This window comes from Ammospiza caudacuta, chromosome 6 (assembly GCF_027887145.1).
Source record: "Ammospiza caudacuta isolate bAmmCau1 chromosome 6, bAmmCau1.pri, whole genome shotgun sequence".
In the NCBI taxonomy this organism is placed as follows: domain Eukaryota; kingdom Metazoa; phylum Chordata; class Aves; order Passeriformes; family Passerellidae; genus Ammospiza; species Ammospiza caudacuta.
In genome coordinates this window covers 33,587,534-33,606,802 of record NC_080598.1, presented here as the reverse complement: position 1 = coordinate 33,606,802, position 19,269 = coordinate 33,587,534, and the positions used below count along the sequence as shown (strand labels likewise).

Genomic DNA, 19,269 nt, shown 5'->3' with positions numbered 1-19,269 from the left:
ATGAAACAAATTAGATCAAGCCAAAGAGCTATCAATGTAATTTTTATTTTGTTTGATTATAGCACAGGCTCCTTCACATTTTCCAAAGGTAGTCTTGCCATTATTTCACTGCAAATATGTCTATTTAAGCAAAGGGATTTTTATCCATTTTCTTATGCTGTACCATACCTTTGACTGTATGGCAATAAAATTGGCTTGATTATATATAACTGTGAGGGGTTTTTTCTAGAGAACCACTGTTTTCTTTTTAATTCCAATATTGTGCTGCTTACCAGCATACAGTGTTTAGAATTTATTTGCTTACTACTTAAATCAACTTGTATGAGAAGCCAGACATTATTTTGCATTGTGTTTCACTAGTAATAACACTTAGTGTAACTGTTCTCTAGCTCCAGCTCACAAAGCAATCTAACTGAAGAGTCAGCTTCAGTAATAGAATCTTTAAAAAAATTAGTCTAAAGTCTGAAATAGCAATGAATTAAAGTAGAGGAAAGCTTCTACTGCTGTTAAAGCTTTTGGAGAAATCACTGATGTAAAATGCCACAATTGTGATTTAATTTACATCTTTCTCTAGTGGGCAGTCTGTTTAAATACATGGAAATCAAGTTAGATATTCACAGCAGTGTCAGTATCAGTAATGCACAGCTCAAATGTCAGTGGGTTCCTATGAGCGCTCCCTAAATTATCTTCCTGTTTTTCCCATTTTTCAAATGCTGCTTTTAATGTGGAAACAACTTTTTTTGCTAAGCACCTTGCCATAAAGTTGGTGTTTCTTTAAGAACTGGAGGGCAGAATGAATGTCCTTATTCACTGTATTTTCTATTTCCTTTTGTTATCTTTGAGTTTCCAAAATTCAGTGCTGCTACAAGCCCAGCCCAATTATTATTGTGTTCTCAGGTGCATATCTGCTGTGGAGAGCCTGATTGCTGTTGTGCTGGACCTTGCAATCCAGACTGCCAAATTCAAGACAACACTAAAAGAATCTTATCCAGTTGAGCCTTTGAGGCTCAAAGCAAAATCAGAAATGCAAATCCCCTTTCTTCTTTTGCATTTCTGTTTACTTTGAAAAATAATTTCTGACTTGGGTTTCATAATAGTTTTTAGTGCAAGATTTGTTCAGTTCTAGCCTCTCTTTACTGTAGTTTATGAATACTCTGAATTCTTCATGTTATTCATCCATGATTATTCTGATTTCACTTTAAGGATTCTCCTCAGAGGACTGTAGTCTGTATTTCTGTCTCAGCACAAAGGCAGAAATCTACCTCTCCATATAGCAAGTTCCCTGTCTGATATTTACTATTCAGATGGATTCATGAAATGAAGATTTATTTTTCTTACAGCTGTTGTTCCCTAGTTTGAATCTTAAACTTTAAAGAGCTTTATTTATTTTTATACTTTAAAGTGTACAAGTCTGAGCTTTTGACTGACTATTGTATACATGAGAGACTATAACATACACCAGATATAAGATTATTGTTACCCTGGGTTTACTAGTTTTGGCTCTTGTCCTTGAAGGCCTTCAAATTTAATCTTCCTAGCTCAAATAAAAATATTACCTAAAATCAACTTCTTTGAAGTTATGCTAGTACAGAAGATATGATTACACTACATGGGGAAACATGTTTTGTTCCTGCTCATGTAGTTAAAAAAGTAGTCCAACCATTCACTTTAGAGTGATAATAACTATAAAAATCTCCAACCAAAATTTCTGGTAAACACCAACAAGAAAAAGGTGAAAATTAAAGATGCTTTAAAAAATATAAGAAATTGGGGGGTGGCTTTTTCTGACTCTTTGGGCATTGCTCATTTGATTGGTGGCTTTTGAAGCCACAGACTCACAGAACAGAGTTTATGATTTTGATTGCTTTGTTCCTGTTTACATGTGCTCATGTTCCTTTAACATAGGAATACAAGGAATGTTACCAGTGTGGTCAGCCTTCAGGAAGACCAGATTGTAAGCATGAGATGGGTATTGTAAGCCTTGTTAGCCTACAAGTTTGAGTCACACTTTAGTGGGGAGATGCTTTTTCGCTCCACAGACCTTGGATCAAAAGGATGGAGGCTGTAGGCCTAGAAGCAGATAGAAGAAGAAGCAGTAATGCTAAAAATTCCAAACATGCTTCTGCCAATTCCTCACTGACATTTATTCAGATATTGACAATAACTAGATATTAAGAAAATGAAATTGTATTTCCCAGCAGTAGCAGGTGTGGTGAATGGCGACTCCATCGCTCCTCCTTCTGGAGCAGAAAGGCCTGAAAGGGTGCCAAGGAAGCCTCTGTCACACTTTCTGTCTCCACATTAGTGCTGACTTAATTGTTCTTGCTGGAAAAACATCTTGCAGCACTTTCAGGAGTATTCATTTTTTGTGTGTCCTTCTTGAGACACATATTATTTGATTTTCATGTCATGCCACACTGGCAGTCTGCACTCCCAGCGCAGAAAGCCAATTGTATCCTGGGCTGCATCCAAGGAAGTGTGTGCAGCCAGGTGAGGAACGGGATTCTGCACCTCTGCTCTGCTCTGGTGGGATCCCGTGTGCTCTGGGATCCCAGCACAGGAAGGACATGGATCTGTTGGAGTGGGTCCAGAGGAAGGCCATGAGGTGATCCCATCCGTCCTGTGAAGACAGGCTAAAAGAGTTGGGGCTGTTCAGCCTGGAGAGCAGAAGGCTCCAGAAAGACCTTTGTAGCCTTTCAGTTCCTAAGGGGACCACAAGAGAGCTGAAAAGAGATTTTTTAACAGTGGCATGTTTCCCCTCATACAATGAGGGAAAATGGCTTAAAGCTGAAAGAGGGCAGGTTCACATGAGGTGTTAAGGGTAGTGAGGCACTGGAACAGGTTGTCCAGAGAAGTTGTGGTTGCCCCATCCCTGGAAGTGTGCAAAGTTGGACAGGGTTCTGGGCAACCTAGTCTACTGGAAGGTGTCCCTGCCCATGGCAGGGGGCTGGAACTGGACTATCTTTGAGGTCCCTTGCAATGCAAATTATTCTGTGATTCTATACTGGACATTCCAAATGCAGTTGAAATAAATGGCTACTCAGGATCTAATCTCTGCAATTCTACTGTAGGCACGTTAGGTTAAATTTACTCTAGATGTCTCTAGGTCTCAGTTTCCCATTTCTAAAATCAACTCATCCCCCTGCTTCACAAAGATTTTGCAAAAATAAATTCCTTTGTGCATATTATAAGGTTTTGTTTAGTAGAACCAAGCCAAACAGAGAAATCTATACAGAATTAAATAATTACCCATTTAGCAGACAGTTTGAATAATGTTTAGTAAGTAAAACATGAAACTAATCTTTGAGCAGGGAGATTAAAATGAAGTAGCCTTGTCTTATGCAGAAACCCTGCTGAAAATAATTATGATGAAATTACGATGCCTTTGTGTCAAAGGAAAAATGAGTTGCCCACATAACATTGATTTGCCCTAAATGTTGTTTCACTTAAACTTGCCAATTTTACTTTACTACATTTGAATAAAGAATTTATTTTAAAATTTTATTTTAAGGTTCATACAATTCAATAAAAGTAGTTCCCTTTTTTTTCAGTAATGTTCATATTTCACTATTTAAATGCTGCATTGAAATTGGCTGTTGCTGGGTAAATAAATAAAAATGTGAAAAAAAATTGAAATTTCATTGAAACGCAAAATACTTGTAATAGAAAAGAAGCTTTTTTAAATGTCAACCATGCTACTCAAGGGTGAAAGAGTAATTTATGGTGTGCTTGAGGAAAAGAATTTTCTATATATCACTAATGTATCTGATTGAAAACAGCTTAAAAAGTTGGTTAATCTGGGACAAGGAGTTCAAGCTGGTCAGATAGGATATAACTCAGACATCCAGTGCATACTCATAAGGCGAAGTTGTTTGTCAGTCAAATTGCCAGGGTGTGAAATTATATGAGAATAGGCAAGTAAATACCATTTCTATGGCAAACAACAAGGATAACAGGATTTTTTTTTGCCCTTGAACCTCTTAGGAAATACATCTTATTCTCTCTGCCTTTGCTTACACTATCTGCTTCTGAAACTGGAGACTATTTCCAGGGCATTTGGAGAATATTCAAGATTTTAATTCAAAAAAGTAAAATCTTTTGTTCACAATTAGTAACACAAGTAGTAGAATGTTTCATTTTTTAAAGTGCAGCATTTCTGGAGATTTTTTGTGTCTTACAAATCCCCCCTGAATTTTGATGGCACCGTTTAGAAATAGATGGTGGAGTTTGTGAACAAATTTGGCAATGTGTATGACTTGAATTAGTATGGGCTTTAGCTTATACAAGATACCTGATCTCTTCATATTTAGGTGTTATAATTAATGCAGCTTCTCTGAACAAAAAGCAGTGTGATCTTGAACAAGCTCTGAACCACCCCTAAAATATCACTGAAATGTGCCATCTTTCCAGTGTTACTCATACAGCATTATCTGTATGCTGTCCCCCCTCCTAAGGGCACAAAATTCAGCTCATATATTTTTTTTCATACTAAGGTTAACATTTCATTAAAACTGCTCTGAAGAAATCCCTCTTTGCTTCTTTTAATTCTCAACTATGAAGCCTATATTGCCAGTTTGTAGCAGCCAGTTGGCTTTCCTGTTAGGTTACTGTGGTTTGCTATTTTGTCTCCCTTTTTTTGCTGTATATATCACAATTCTTCCTGTCTTCTCATTGTGAGGTGTTCAGCTTGCAATTTTAGTTGGCATGTAAGAGTTCTCTGAATCTTCTTCTATAATAAATAAATGTTTTGATTTTGCCTCTCCAGGACAATGTCAATTTCTCTTGCGAGATGACTAATGTAAGAAAACTGCTATTTGCCTTTTCAATCCATATTATTTGAAATATTGGATAATACCTTTTTTTGCATACTGCTCCTATAAAAGGAACCACTTCAGCCCTTCTGTTTCTACAGTGTATTCATCAATCCCCTTCCACTGTCCTGTTTGAATAGTAGTTAGGATGAGCCCTAATCTCACCATAGAATTCCATATGTGTAGTCATAGTCTACTGGGAAACAATTATCAAAATTCAATAAACCTGTATGTAAAGTGTAGGTGACTAGAAAAAAGCTCAGAAAAGAGAACTCAGTAATGTATAGATGAAGACAGTGACATATTCAAGATTTAAAATTGACTTTTGTTCAGTGTCCATCCACCAAACATAACACTTAATAAGTTGTAGAAATCTGCTCCTAAAATTATTTTGGCTTGAAATAGTTTTCTGTTTATTTCTTCACACTCCAATGAATGATTTCTTGTGTGGAATACCAAATTATTTAATATTCATATTTAAGTTCTGGTGAACTGAATCCCACCATCAGTAGTGCTTGTTTTAAAAATTGTGTTAATGAGTAATGTCTGCTACTATCAAGTTCCTTGTGCTCATTTTTCTTTCCATTTCAGAAGTAGGAAAAAATCATTCTGTTGTTTTGAACTGAGTTTAGTTCTGATTCAGATGGCCATAAAGCATTCTCTTAAAACCTTGTGTGTTCAGTTCAGTGTAAAAGCATAGTTTGAATAAGAATTGATTCCTGAAATTGGAAGATTGCATGTTGTAATAGGATTTTTTTAAACCTCACATACCTTATTGAATGTTTTGTCAAGTAAACAATTCCAGATGCACTTTTTTTTGGAACTAGATGATCTTTAGGGTCCCTTCCAACCCAAGGCATTCTTGTGAATGTTTTTTTTTTAACAACTTCATTTTTATACTCCATATTAATTCAATCAAAGCTATTCTCTCTGTTCTTCAGAGAACAGAGATAATCATTAATAATAATTAATAGATTAATCCTGTTAAATCAGGGTAGATTTAGCACAGTGTTTTTAGTGAAATCAAAAATATATTTCATTGGGTTTTTTATTTTCTCCTAGTTTAACCTTATGGATATTGCTTAGAATAACATGCCAAAATCAGTTTGTCTAAGTATTATAAGAGCAGCTTCAGACATTGTTATTCATGGTTTAGTTTGCTCTTTTCTCTTTATTTTGAGACAGTGAATAATGTATGTTGCACTCTTAGAGGATAGAAGGTATTTTAGGCAGAAGACACTGTGCAAACCCCTACAGTTATAAATCAGATCACATGTAATTTGAAATGTGTTTAAAGCAGGCAAATATTTCAGAGACCATTCAAATGGCACGTGCACAGTGTATATGGTACAGAACTTGGGTCATGAAAAAAATCACATGCAGAACAAAAGCAGCAGCAGCAAACTTTCCCACATCCCAGCAGATACATTGTGTTCATGAAGCTGCTGAAGTTTTAAGGAAAGGCTGCATGAGTTATGCCCTTTCACCAGCAGAAAGTGCAGTAGGTGCAATACCTCATGTTCAGGCCTGCCTGGTGTTGGCAGAGTGAGAATGCAGTTCTGAAATTGTAAACAGCTGCTGTGCTTTGCTTCCCCTGCTTCCTTCATTACAGCTTGGCGAACTCATTCCCGCTGCTGTACCTTAGTCCTCTGTGTCTGCCTATGTCTGGGTTTCTGCTGGTGGTTCCACATTCTGCATGCTTTCCTCAGAGTGCAGCAATGTGCTTCCCCATAAGTGCTAAAGGTTATGGGCCAGCCTCCTGCAGGCTCTGTACTCCTGAGAAATGGGCTCTTGCTGTTGGTGGTAACTCACGTTTTGATGTCGTTGTTCTGAATTGTTCTTCATGTTGTAGTATTGAGTTCAAATGTACTCCTGTAAGAGTTAGCTTTTCATATTGGGCTGGAAACTCTTCACCTTTGTCTAGCAATTTGTTTTATTATAACCAATGGCTTTTAATTGTACCTCCCATAATGAAGAGCTGACTTAATACTCTGTGCTAATCTTGTTATGACTTTAAAAAGGTAAGTAATTTCTCTAACAATTCCTAACAGTCATGGTGTAGAGTGTTAAAGGGTTTCTCAGTTTTCTTTTTTCATTATTTTTCACCTGAATTTTTCACTTGTAGCATGACCTTTCCTTTGTGTCTTTTTCTATTTTTCTTGAAAAAAATTTTAGACTTTTTTTTTTTTTGCAGCAAAACATATTATGTAAATTTAAATTAATCCAATTTAGTACAGCCACTGTTTTGGTTTTTTTTTTTTCAGATCAGTCATGACCAATAGATAAAAGTTGTCAGCAGGACTCTTTATTTTTACCATTCCCTTTATTTATTTTTGAGGATTGTATTTCACATTCTATTTACTACTTCAGCTTATGGGAGAAAGCTTACTCTGCATTCCAACATTATGAAGTTACATTTTCAAGAAAATAAAATCCAATTTGTTTAAAATACAGAGTAATGTGAACTGAATGCTTTGGGTTTGGTTACATTCTGTCTGAACTATGCAAGGGAATGGTATTGGCTGGTAGCCCAATGTATCTTCTGCTAAGACAGATTGTGAGCCAAGAGACTGTAGAATGGACAAACAATAAGTCTATACTTTCCCTGTGAAAGAAAAGACAGCCATAGGTTGTTATTTCTGTAACTACCTGTGAATGAGAAGAATTACAGTAAATTCTCCTAATAATAATTCTCCCTAGTCAGTCATGGTACTATATGCAATGTAGCATGGATTCCTCAGTTAACAATAGCTGTGAAAAGAATACAGATTTTTTGTAAATGTCACAAATAACAAAGTAGTAAAACATACAAATAATTAATATTTTAAAAGGCACTTAAGGTACATGACCCCGTTTATAAAAAGCTCCATTGATGCCAAAACTGTATGTGTTAGGGAACTGGTGGGTTTTATTAAAAATCATTTTACTGGAGTTTTGATTAAAAATAACATTTAGGATAAGAATGTGCAATTCATATTAAACAGAAGTGTTATGTAATAAGTAATTTTGATGTCAGTTATGTTAAAACATGGTTTGTATTCTGCAGCTGTGAGCATAGGTTGGGAAACGATCAAGTCTAGCTGATCAAGCCTTTTATTTTATTATCATGGATTCCTCTTCCACAGCTGCTTTTAAAATTTGTGGGAAGCAAATTATTTCTCATACTGCATATGTTGCCCATCAGGTGAGTGATAACATGGAAACTTTAGGCTGGGTGTAAGAAATCAAAAAGTAAATATGAAGTCCTCTGTGTGCACAGAATTAAAAAAATGACCTGTGAGAGGCTGTATGTGAAGCCAGCTGTCTTTTGTTACCATTGTCATTTGGACATTTTAAGAGCAAAACTTTGTCAGCACGTTTTTTATATTAGAAGATTTGATCTGCAAATCTCAGCTGCTCTGTTCATTATAAATCTCTTGTTTTTGTCCATACACTAGCTCCACTATAGGTTGGAAGGGCTTAAAGATGAACTGAGGAGGAATAGAGGCTACAACTCGAGAGTAACTATTACTGCTCAAAGGAGCTGTTTTCCATTCGCAAACATTGCTTTGCGCTATGGGTTTGGGCTCCTTCTGTTCCTCCACTTTGTTGAAAGACTCTCTCTTGACTTCCATTTTACTTCTTTAGCACTGTCTTTGTCTGCTAACATTTTTCCTCCTTCTCTAGTAGCTTTTATCTGTGTCCTTTGGATCACATATTTTACTTAGTTTGTTTTAGTAGATTGTTTCAAATGTTTGTGTTTTGTATTTTTGGTTTTTTGCCTTTTTCTTTAGGATTGTGTTATCTCACTGAATTTCATTCCACAGTTGCTGAATTGCTTGGTTATTTTGCAGCAGGTCCATTCCTCATTTTCTCTTTTCATGTTTTTCAGTGAGAAATAAAAGAGCCTCTTCCATTTTGAACAGTACTCTTACACACATAGGCCCATGTCTCCTTTTGCATACACCATCTTCTGCCTTGCCACATCCATCCTGCTTCTCTCTCCCTCTCAAGCTGTGCTTCTCTTTCTTTTGTGTTTTCTTTCCTGCCATTATCCCACCTTTTTGGTCCAGAATTGTCCTTTGGTAAATTATACGTAAATATTTACTTCTTCCAAAGAGAGTTCATTTTATGCCTTTGAAATCTGGTAAAACAACTCTGGGCCAAATTTGGGCATCATTACTATTTTGTTTGCAGTTTTCTTGTATAGTATTTTTGGTGGGAAGTGGGGAGGGTGTGGGGGTTTTCTGTTTGTTTTTGTTAAACAAGAGTTTTTTTTCAGGGAAGGACTCCATAAACCACTCTAAGTTGCAACATTACTTTCCATAAGTTATTCCATTACAATAAGTAGATTGTGTTGCACTGTAGAATCCAACTTTTTTATGTGACTATCTATCTGGGGCAAGCTGCTGTGGAACAGAAGAAAGAGGTTTAGAAGCTGGGGCACCATTTGTTTCAGACTTAAATGGTTGTTCCTTTCTGAAGACAGCTTTTGAGGGGTTGGGGGTTTATTATTCTTCATCAATTGTTAGATAATATATATTCACTTTCTAGGCAATTTTTCTGTGACTGCAAGTCCAGAGTGAGGTCTGAAAGCTAATCTGGATTCACTCCTTTGCTTTTGCAGCAGAGACAGATGTTCTGCTGGGAAATTACACCCTCAGCATCACCTGTGCTATTCCACTTCTTTCACTACATGTACACACTTTTACTTTATTAGTATTCTCATTGAAATTTAAAAGACCTTTGTCAATAAAATAAAAAAGAGAAGGATTCAGTTCTTACTATCTCAGAGGTTTGTCTTCCTGTGAAGTTTACTTTACCTGGGGTTTTGTCCATACAAAATGCTTTCTGTTCACGTGCTGCCAGTTCAGTCATCTGGCCTGACAGTAGTCCATCTGAAAACTTGCAACTTCAAGGTTATTATACATGGTGCTGTCTTTCCAAACCTGAGAAGAATTAAAAGTTTCAACTGTGTGATGTTTACAGGGCTGATACTCTTTAAAAAAATCTTTTTTAAATCTGCATAGTAAACAGAATTGTAAATATCCAGTGTTACTAGAATATTAGACCCATGTGAATTGCTCAATTTCCCTGTAGTCAGACTAATCTGTCTGGAATAGCACAGTGGTAGCTAACCATCAAAGAAGAGGGGTTGTTGAGAAACCATGTCATTTTCACACAGTTACTTTTTAAAGTAGAATTCCGCTACAAAATTCAAAATGAAGATAGCATTTCTTTTAACCAAATAGGAGCAGCAGAGTAAATTTATCAGCTCCATCCAGGAGCCATTTAGACAGTTGTGTGTTGCTTATACAATTGTGAAGATTTCTTACTAAACATTTTAAGAATCAACATAATTGAAACTAAATATTTTAAACTCTCAATACCTAAAAATATTAGCAATAGAATTTTAAATCAGATCATATACTTTTGTTAGTATTCTATCTAATCATCAAACAGGACCTTGATTCAGAGCTACTGTAATTACAGCTGTATAAGAAAATGTGGATTTTCTGTTGAAAACTGATGCCTAACACATAATCTTAAGCATTGTTCTTTGATTTTTCTCACTTACTGTCCTTAGACCATCTTGTTTCTTATGGGAGGGGTGTGGAATCAAATTGCTTGTATCAGATTCTGACATAATATACCCTTCTGCTTAAATATACTTATCTCATGCAAAATATTTTAAAATGTTGCTGAAAATATGTATAGCCTCTGTCTTAGATCCCAGGAGCTTGCCCATTTTATCTCTGTATTTTGCATTCTTGTTAACTTCTGTAGCTCATAGACTCTGTGCTCTCTCTGCAGGTCCAGTCTAGGTGCAGCAGCAAGGAGAACATCCTCAGAGCAAGTAAGTGCAGAAACTTCTTAGCTCTATTGAGAAACTAGGACTGCTGAGAAGACAGTAAATTATAGTCAGATCAGAGGTGGGACTAAGTGGGTTTGCAGCAGAAATTTAGTAGCTTAAGACAGAGAAATCCATTCCAAAGGTAAAACTGTAAATAGCTCATAGTGTTCATGTATTAATGGAGAGTCACCTTTTAATTTATTCTTCCAAGTTGTGTTTCTAATGACATGGAGGTCTGTGTTGTTTGTGATGTTTTGTTGTAAATGATCATGTGTGTGCAGGTTTTATGGGCAAGAATTAACATTCAAAGACAATGAAAATGGAGATTCTCAACTTGAATGTACATATTTTTATTTCATACTTAAACATGAATTTGAGTGTGGGATTACATAGAACCAAACCAAAAAGTGCAAAGGTTAAGAGCTCACATTTCATCCAGATGATGTCTAGTTTAATTTGCACAAATCTTTTTCTTTGTGTTGTGAGAATCTTTTCTAGTCTAAAATTTGATCCACCATATGTGCATGTATATGTATAATGACAGGACTAGGAAGTTGTTTTGGTGGTAAAAGAGCAGGCTGTCAAGAATTTTCTACCTTATGCAACCAATTGAATTAGCTGCTTCAAAGCTAGAGGATTATTTTGTTGTACAAAGTGCAGCTAATATAAGTAGTTATTTTTAGAGCTATCTATCTGACATTTCACATTAGTGAAAGATAACTTAGTGAAGTCTGAGGAGTTGTTTAATGTCATTTACTTGTAATTAAAGTGCCATTTAGTAGTTTTACAATTTAAAAAAATCATTTGTTTGTCTCTGGGTCTATTTAAATCTGTGATACCTCTAATATAAGTGTTAGCATTTGTTTGTAGGAAGAAATGGGAGAGAGAAAAGTTAGTAGTTACACCAGCATCTATCTTCCCTCCTTCATAAAGGCTATCCATGCTAATGTTAAACCTAAAGGGGCTCTATTTTCTTGACTTTTTTTGCAGAAATAATGGGTGTTACTTTTAGTGCTGGAAAAAAAGATGTCCAAAAAGTCTATTTCCAAAAAGTTTATTTCCAAAAAGTCTATGTTGGAGAATGCATTTCTCAGAAGATTTTAACAGAACCTTTGACTTAAGCAAATGACATGCAATAGCGACAGACTTGTAAATCTGAAGGTTGTTCTCTGGGGACCAGTCAAAGCATTGAAAACCTGTGAATTCTTTCACTTTTTAAGGTTTAAAGAGGTGAAATGTCACTTTCTGAAGTAGCTAACAGTGAGTTTTAAGTAGCAGTGAAATTACTGCTAGAAGCAATAAAAGCATCTAGTGGCAATAGAATAAAGGTTGTTCACTGCCACACAATTCCCTCAGCTTTCATTGCTGTGACATGTTTTTTCGTAGCATTTTCCTTCACATTTTCCAACTTAAAACATCAGGAAAAGGTTTTCAGCATGTGTTGTGTGGAATCTGCTGGAATTACAGTGCTGTTAAAGCAGGGTTTCTTTCTCTATGCAAAGGCAGGTGTGGGAAGTTAAACTGTATTTCACAAATGCTTTTCTTTTCCTCTTTAATGATGTTGTCAACAAAAAACAGGTATGGTAACTCAGAAATGTAAGCTTGCTAGGGAGATCCCCGTTAAAACCAGGAATGCAGTATTTCCATGCTACACTTTTACCTTACAATAGTTTAATTTGGATAATTTGTCCCTAGTTTTCTTATGTGAAGGTTAGGTTTGAGTTTGCAAAGTCTTAATATAGTTAGAAATTGTCTCATTGGTTGTTTCTCTCTTCTTCAAAATGCCAACTGCTATCTTAAGGAAAAGAATTAAATAAATTAAAAATTATTTGTGCTTGAGAAATTCACAGTGCCTGCTTTTTTCATCATGTTATCTTCTAAATACGTACAAAGAGATTGTTCAAAGAATTTCTTCCAGAATCATTCCTGGAAGAATTAGGTGGGCAGTTTTACTTGTCTCTACTTCTTCCTCTGAAAGGTAGTTACTCTGTTAATAGCAAAAAATAATTAGTGAACAATGTCTCACATGAAAAGGTAAGCATGTGTTAGTGCTGAACAAGTATTGTATATATAGATTAATTAAGAAACCTCCTCTTCTGAAGGAAGGGCTTAGACTGCATGATTGTTGTGCTATTTTTTTACTTGCTTTTTATTAGAAGACTACCCTTGAAGCAATGATCTTATTTTTTTCAGAATCTGAAGGCATGTACAGCAACAAATGAGATATTTTTGTAGTGACTGCAAAGCAAAATCATGTAATTAAAAATTAGTTTCTATTATCTAATGCTTTCTGTACTGTAGTTCATATTACTTAGGAATATCATTATATATCACGTACAGAGCATCATCCACTTTGGCTCTCATAAATACCTTTTTGTTCTAGGTAAATCCTTTCAAGATACTCTGCAATTGTAATTGTCTGAATCTTTCAGTTTATATCTGTTGCTCTTGTTTATATATTCCTGCAATAGTTCTCTCTTCAGTTGCTCATCTTCACTTCCAAAATCCTTCAAAGCTTGCTGTCCCCTTGTTTAATCTCTCAGTATCATTAAATCAAACACACTGTTGGTTTCATTTTCAAACTATTTCTGTCATATTTTCTCCCCACCTGTCCCTCACACCCAGGAAAAGCAAGCTTTCTTAGGTTGTCCTACTGCCTTCACTCCAATCATACATTTAAACACTTTGCTATGGTGACAACAAAATATCGACAATGGGTATGATGCCCACTAGCTGGGGACACTGTCTGCTGCCTTGACTGCCCAGTAATTTCATTTTACTCTCTCCATCTTCCTTTCAAACCTTTGGAGTCCCATCTCACTCTTGGATTGTAGGCTCACTGGCACAGTGTCCATTGTTGTGATTTATCAGAGAATGTTGAAATGTGTTTGTGCAGAACAGAACGGAGTGAATTGTCCTGAGTTCATAGAACTCAGTGAACAGAACATAGAACAGTGAATTAGTCTCAGATTATCATCATCAGTGTAAAATACTGCATCACCTGGAAGGGCTTCTGTTGTACATTTACCTATCTTTTTATGCTCATTGAGACTTCTGGTATGTTCTTCACTACAGTTAAGGGCATACACTCTCTTGATTCTAGTTGAATACAGTGTCTTCCCAGGGTCAGACATGAAAGCTCAATACTGATAACTAACTCATTTAATTTGCTCCAAAGTGCTGATTAGTTTCAGTAAAATGGTTTAAATGAACATCACTATATGAATCTGCTCACTGTAGCCTGCATGAATTTGTTCTTTCTCATTGCAGGTCACAGTGCTGTTGACATTACCAAGGTAGCAAGAAGACATCGCATGTCTCCATTCCCATTGACATCTATGGACAAGGCCTTCATCACAGTCCTGGAGATGACCCCAGTGCTCGGAACAGAAATCATCAATTACAGAGGTATGTTAAATTGGATTCTTTGTGAGCTTGAGGATGATTTCTTTTCCATTTGGCAACCTTCCTTCTCTTTTATTAATGTTGTGAGGTGTCTGAAACAGTGCTTTTTCCAGGAGAAACTGCTTTAGGAAATACCTGTAATAGGGGAAACCTTTCAAAGTTAGGAGAATGTTAGTTGAACTCAGTGGTGCTCCCTGAAGGAATCTGTAATGGAACACTAATAAAATACATGAATTTATTTTCTTCCTGTTTGTATTACATGCAGGAAACATATTGTACTCAGCCTGAACATGCCTCAGTGGACTTTTGTAGGTGCCAAGTAGCTGAAAGCTTTACTGTGATTGGTTCCCTCTGTTGTCTCACTGTGGAAGATTCTCACTAAGTCCCTTTCCAATCCAAGATTAATGATCAAAGCAAAGTGATTATTGATTCCAGATCACTTTTTTCCATGTCTTTATCTTCAACAGTTCATCTCAGTCTCTTTTTCCAGTTTCTAGTTAGCCTGCTAGTCATTCCAGAATTTTCCTCTTCTTCTCACAAATACAATTCCTTTTCTAATCTAACATTACATGATCATTTTCGGAAATAAGTTCCTTTTAAATTTCATCTATCGGAACTTTGTAATTAAAGAGTAACTGGTTTTGATTTATACAGTGAGATTGTCTTCAAAAGCACCAAACAGCAAGCAAAATATAAGACTTTATGATTTTGTGACTGTATCTATACTCATGAATAAGTAGGAATAGATGAAGTGATTTTTCTGGTCCTAAAAGGAATTAGCAAGGCATCTCTCATGTTTATTCAGCTAAACTATCCTCCTTCCTGAAATACTGTATTCATAATATCTATTAGGTGCCTCCCTAAGCTTCTGCTATTCCTTACATCAAGCCTAGACATTATCTGGGAGATGTTCTTGGCACATTACAAAACCATGACAGGAAATATGCTGACAAGTAAGCCTAAACTAGGTAGGGAAGCAGAAACCTCTTCCAGGGATCCTTCCAGGTTGTTCAAAAGTAAGGTGGTGAGTGAAGAGATTGTGGAACTATAAACCTCAAAAGGCAAAAACATTTGGGACACTGGTGTGCTACAGACAGCGGAGAGGCACAAATGGTTTCTGAATGGAATATTCTGTCTTCTGGCTTGGGAGTTCAAAGTTTTCATGTTCTTTACCAAAACTTTGTGCTACCAGAAGCCTTCAAGATGTCTTCATATTGACATAGTGATTTAGCAGACTGTATACAATATCACACCTGTGCATTTAGTGACTCCAAGCAGAGTTCAGTGCTCCTCTATGCCTTGGCAGCAGGATTTCTGAGAAAATGCTCCATACCCTGCATTCAGAACAGCACCAATACTGGATCAACAAGGAATATGCATAATACATCCTGCACTTTCATAATGGCATGCAGATTAGAAGGCACTAAGGCATAAATGCCTGAGCATAGCTATTGGGCCTTTTGGGTAGCTGTCAGTTAAATGTCTTTTCTAAGACAGCCCTTTGTGAACAATATGATGAGCTGCAGTGTTGGGTACATTTAGTCCAAATAAATGCGTATGCAACCCTGAAACCTTGAAATAAAGGATGAAAGACTGGCATCTGCCTCCCTGATAAGCACATCATATATTTATTTTGGTATGTCAGATACAGTTAAGGTACTGTAGGATTATTATTCTTCTTTGAATAAAAGAAGAATAATAAAATAAAAGATTCTGAGTCCAGAATGTATATATTGTTATTCCTAGTACTCTTATTCTTTCAAAAGTAATGAACTGAGTCTGCTGAGTCACTTTAGTTTTGACCCTCTTCCCTCTCACCCAAAACCCAAGCATTAGATTGAGGGTACCATGAGCAGATTCAGAGACAGATTCTTGATTTAATGTTCACATGATTATACCAACAATTCCTTCATATTTTTGCACTGTAGAGCAAGATTTTATCTTGCAATTTATTTTTTAAGTAGTATATGCTTATTTTAATACTGGGTGTTGTCCAAGTATATCGTATGAAATTTCAGGATTGAGCCTATAGGAGACAGCCTAAAGGACATGTCTGTGTCTGTGATACTGCAAATTCAATTCTCTTAATCTACATTGTAGATTTGTAATTTGTATCTACGAATCCCAAGATGGAAATGCATTTTCAGAAGTTCTTAAAAGATCACCATAATGTTATACAGATAAATTAGTAACGGGTTCTTTTTTTTTTCTTTTTTTTTTAATATACATCAAATTTCAGAAAATGGTATAAACTTAGTTCTGGAGGTCTGAAACCGTATTTAGAAAAGCCCTATTGTGCTGTGTTTGTTTTCTTTGTGATTTTGTGTCTTGAATTACAACTGAGCTTCTAAGCTATCTTTCAGGAGCACAGTTTCTCTCCAAGGAAAGTGAAATATGCAAAATTCTAGAAGTCCTAATTACCTAATTAATTTAACTTTTTTAGTTAAAACTAAACATATTTCATAGCATTCATCTTCATAAATAAAGCAGCTGAATGTTATTCTGTACAAATATCCGGTACAGACCTGATTTTATTCTTGATTAAGTCAAGGTAGGCTGTAGTCTCACAGATCTATCTATTCTCTCCTAACACAAGGGAGAGAATTATTAAAGTTGTCTTTTGAAACATGACTTTCACACTGGTGTGTTGCTCAGTGACCATATAGATAATTTAACCTCTTTCATATTTTAAAAAAATGGACTGTCCTAAAGCATTTTAAGGAAGTGTCATAAACCCAAGGCATCTGAAGCATATTTGCCACCTGCCATCATTGATATCTGGTATGAAGCCCCCAATTAGGCTTTTATTCAAAATAAATGCAGTTATCTGAGTATAGGTCTGTGGGCACATCAGGTTAAATTTTTAAACATGATTATTATTATTATTATTCTGAAACTAAGACACAGAAGTTTAATTGATAATAAAATTATAATACAGAAGCAATCTACATTTTATGAGCTTAAGCCAGAGAACAGCACATTTACTCTTGTCTAGTCCAAGAGCCTAACTCATTGGTTTGGTAGCATTGACTTTTCATATCACACTGCAGTGCTACCAGGGCAGGATTTACAAAATCCATCCCTTCCTAGTACAAGATGTCTTATTGCTGTGCCCCAGAGAAATCAAATCAAATCTTCATGGAACTGCACCAGGTTCACCAACTAAGCTTAGCAAATACCCACTTTTGAAAAGTGAGTTAAATGTAATTCTCCATTTTGTGTCAGAAAGCCATGAGCATCATAAGGGGCAGTTTGATGGCATTAAAATAATTCAGAACATCTTTCTGAATTACAATTAATCAAAATAGGCTCAATCTGTATTTTTAGAATATTTTCTTAAAAGAGACTGCAGAGGTATTTAAGATTGTCCTCTAGTTACTGACTTGCTTCATTTTAAATGCCTAAGGCTGCTTCAGCAAATAATTCTTACATTTTTCTTCTTGTAATGAAATTCATTCCTATTACTGGCTAGCCATTTATTCCTTTCAAATATTGCATGGCAGTATGCCATGAACATACTGTTCAACTTTACTCTAATTGGTGTGATTTTTCATGTAGACAAGAAGCAAAATGAAGGGACAACATGCCTGCTAAAATTGGAAGTATCACTTTTGTATGAGATTTTGTGCATCTATGAAGAAAGGGTGTTTTTACTAGGCCTTTGATAGCTGCCTTTTCTGTGCTATAATTTAAATGTCTGTGTCTGCATTCTTTTACTCAGGATAAGTGTACAAGCTTCTGTGAGCTTTCTAGTAACTTCTGTATTGTGTATCGCAGGCACTGATATGCAGGTTTGCACAGGTGAATTAATGGCCATTACAAAAGTGCTTTTCTAGTTGTTTTAACAGGTTTCAGCAGATTTTCATGGCAATAGTTATTTCAGCAATGCAGCATGAACAGTAACTTCAGGCTGAAAATTGATACATAAGGATGTGAGCACAATATTGTTATAGTTACAATAATTAATTGCTAACTAAATCACTTTGTGTTAATAAGTAAAACACAATCTTCATTGTAATACCACTTCACTGGAGCTGAACGTTTTCAAATCAAGTAGGTGAACTTTTTTACAAAATCTGCCAATTTAGTGTGCAGCACTAACTCTTCTGTAAAATAAGAATCACGCTTTATGCACTTCTCTTTTTTGGCATGTCTCAAAGACCATAATCTCTAAAGCACGTATCCATGCAAATTCTCCTGGTAGAAATAATCATGCATTCTCCCACTCCATCATACTTTCAGCAGGATAATGCCTTCCAGTGCCACAATGCACACTAGGAGCAGGCCTCTGCTATGAGCAGGGCTTCCCTTCTTTTACTTAGACATACTGGAATCAAGCCAGTCTCAGTAGTTCTGACCCATGTGTCCCTTCCCTGTACATCTAATCACACATGTAGTAAATCTGCTTTCTCTCTCACACTATATCAAGGGCCAGGTTACATATTTTCCACTCTATTGCATGTCACACTAAAAAATAAAGCTCTTGCTGATGCCATAAAAGTACCAGCCACTTGACTGAGGGTGAAATAATTCATATCAGTCTCTACAGGAAGGCTGAGCCAAATTACAGCTCAGCAGCCATAGTTGCTAAGTGAAGAGAAAGAGTATGTTTGAAACAGCTATTAAAATATTTAGAACTATAACACTGTAAATTTATATAAATAATTCTGACACTTATGTGCACTCACCCTCCATTAAGCAGAAATGCTCTCAGCAATTAGGTGAAGCTAATCTATTGCCAAATTTCTTTGTCAATTTATGAAAACTGGTTCATTGTTAATGTTCTCAATTCATCACCTCTCACCTTCTGTGCACAGGATTCACTTTTGAAATGTCATTTTACAAGTTTGTTTTTTTTAATTTAATAAAAATTCAAATAAAGGAAAATAAAGAAAGTGCATATATTCAAGAGATCTTAGGGGGAAAACTAGTCCTGAAGAAACAAATACTTTTTTTTTCTGTCTGGTCCTTAATCGGAACTATCACCTTTGGGTTTGGCATTCAAATCTACTGTTAGCAATTTCACCATAACCAGGAGCACAGACTTAAACAAATCCTTTGTCATTACTTTCAGACTCTAGTCTTTTTTCCTGTATGTTGGGTCAAAAATCTAAAGCCTGAGAGATCTCTCTGTCCCATACACATACGTTTCATCTATTGGAGGGCACAGCTGTTAACTTCATTTCCCCCTTTCCCCCATTGTAATCACACAGAGTCTTT

General features: G+C 35.9%; 1 protein-coding gene across 24 annotated transcripts in view; it reads left to right on the top strand.

The window, feature by feature from the left end:
- Positions 1-19,269, top strand: part of GPHN (gephyrin) — a 268,916-nt gene that overhangs the window by 208,350 nt on the left and 41,297 nt on the right. For 17 of the 24 annotated variants that reach the window (XM_058807892.1, XM_058807902.1, XM_058807900.1 and 14 more), the window contains 2 exons: positions 10,605-10,647; positions 13,915-14,052. In XM_058807892.1, the coding sequence (XP_058663875.1) occupies positions 10,605-10,647; positions 13,915-14,052 (181 nt within the window). Of the gene's footprint in view, positions 1-8,248; positions 8,312-10,604; positions 10,648-13,914; positions 14,053-19,269 lie in introns of all 24 variants that reach the window. The other 7 variants (XM_058807893.1, XM_058807878.1, XM_058807888.1 and 4 more) reach the window with 1 other exon arrangement.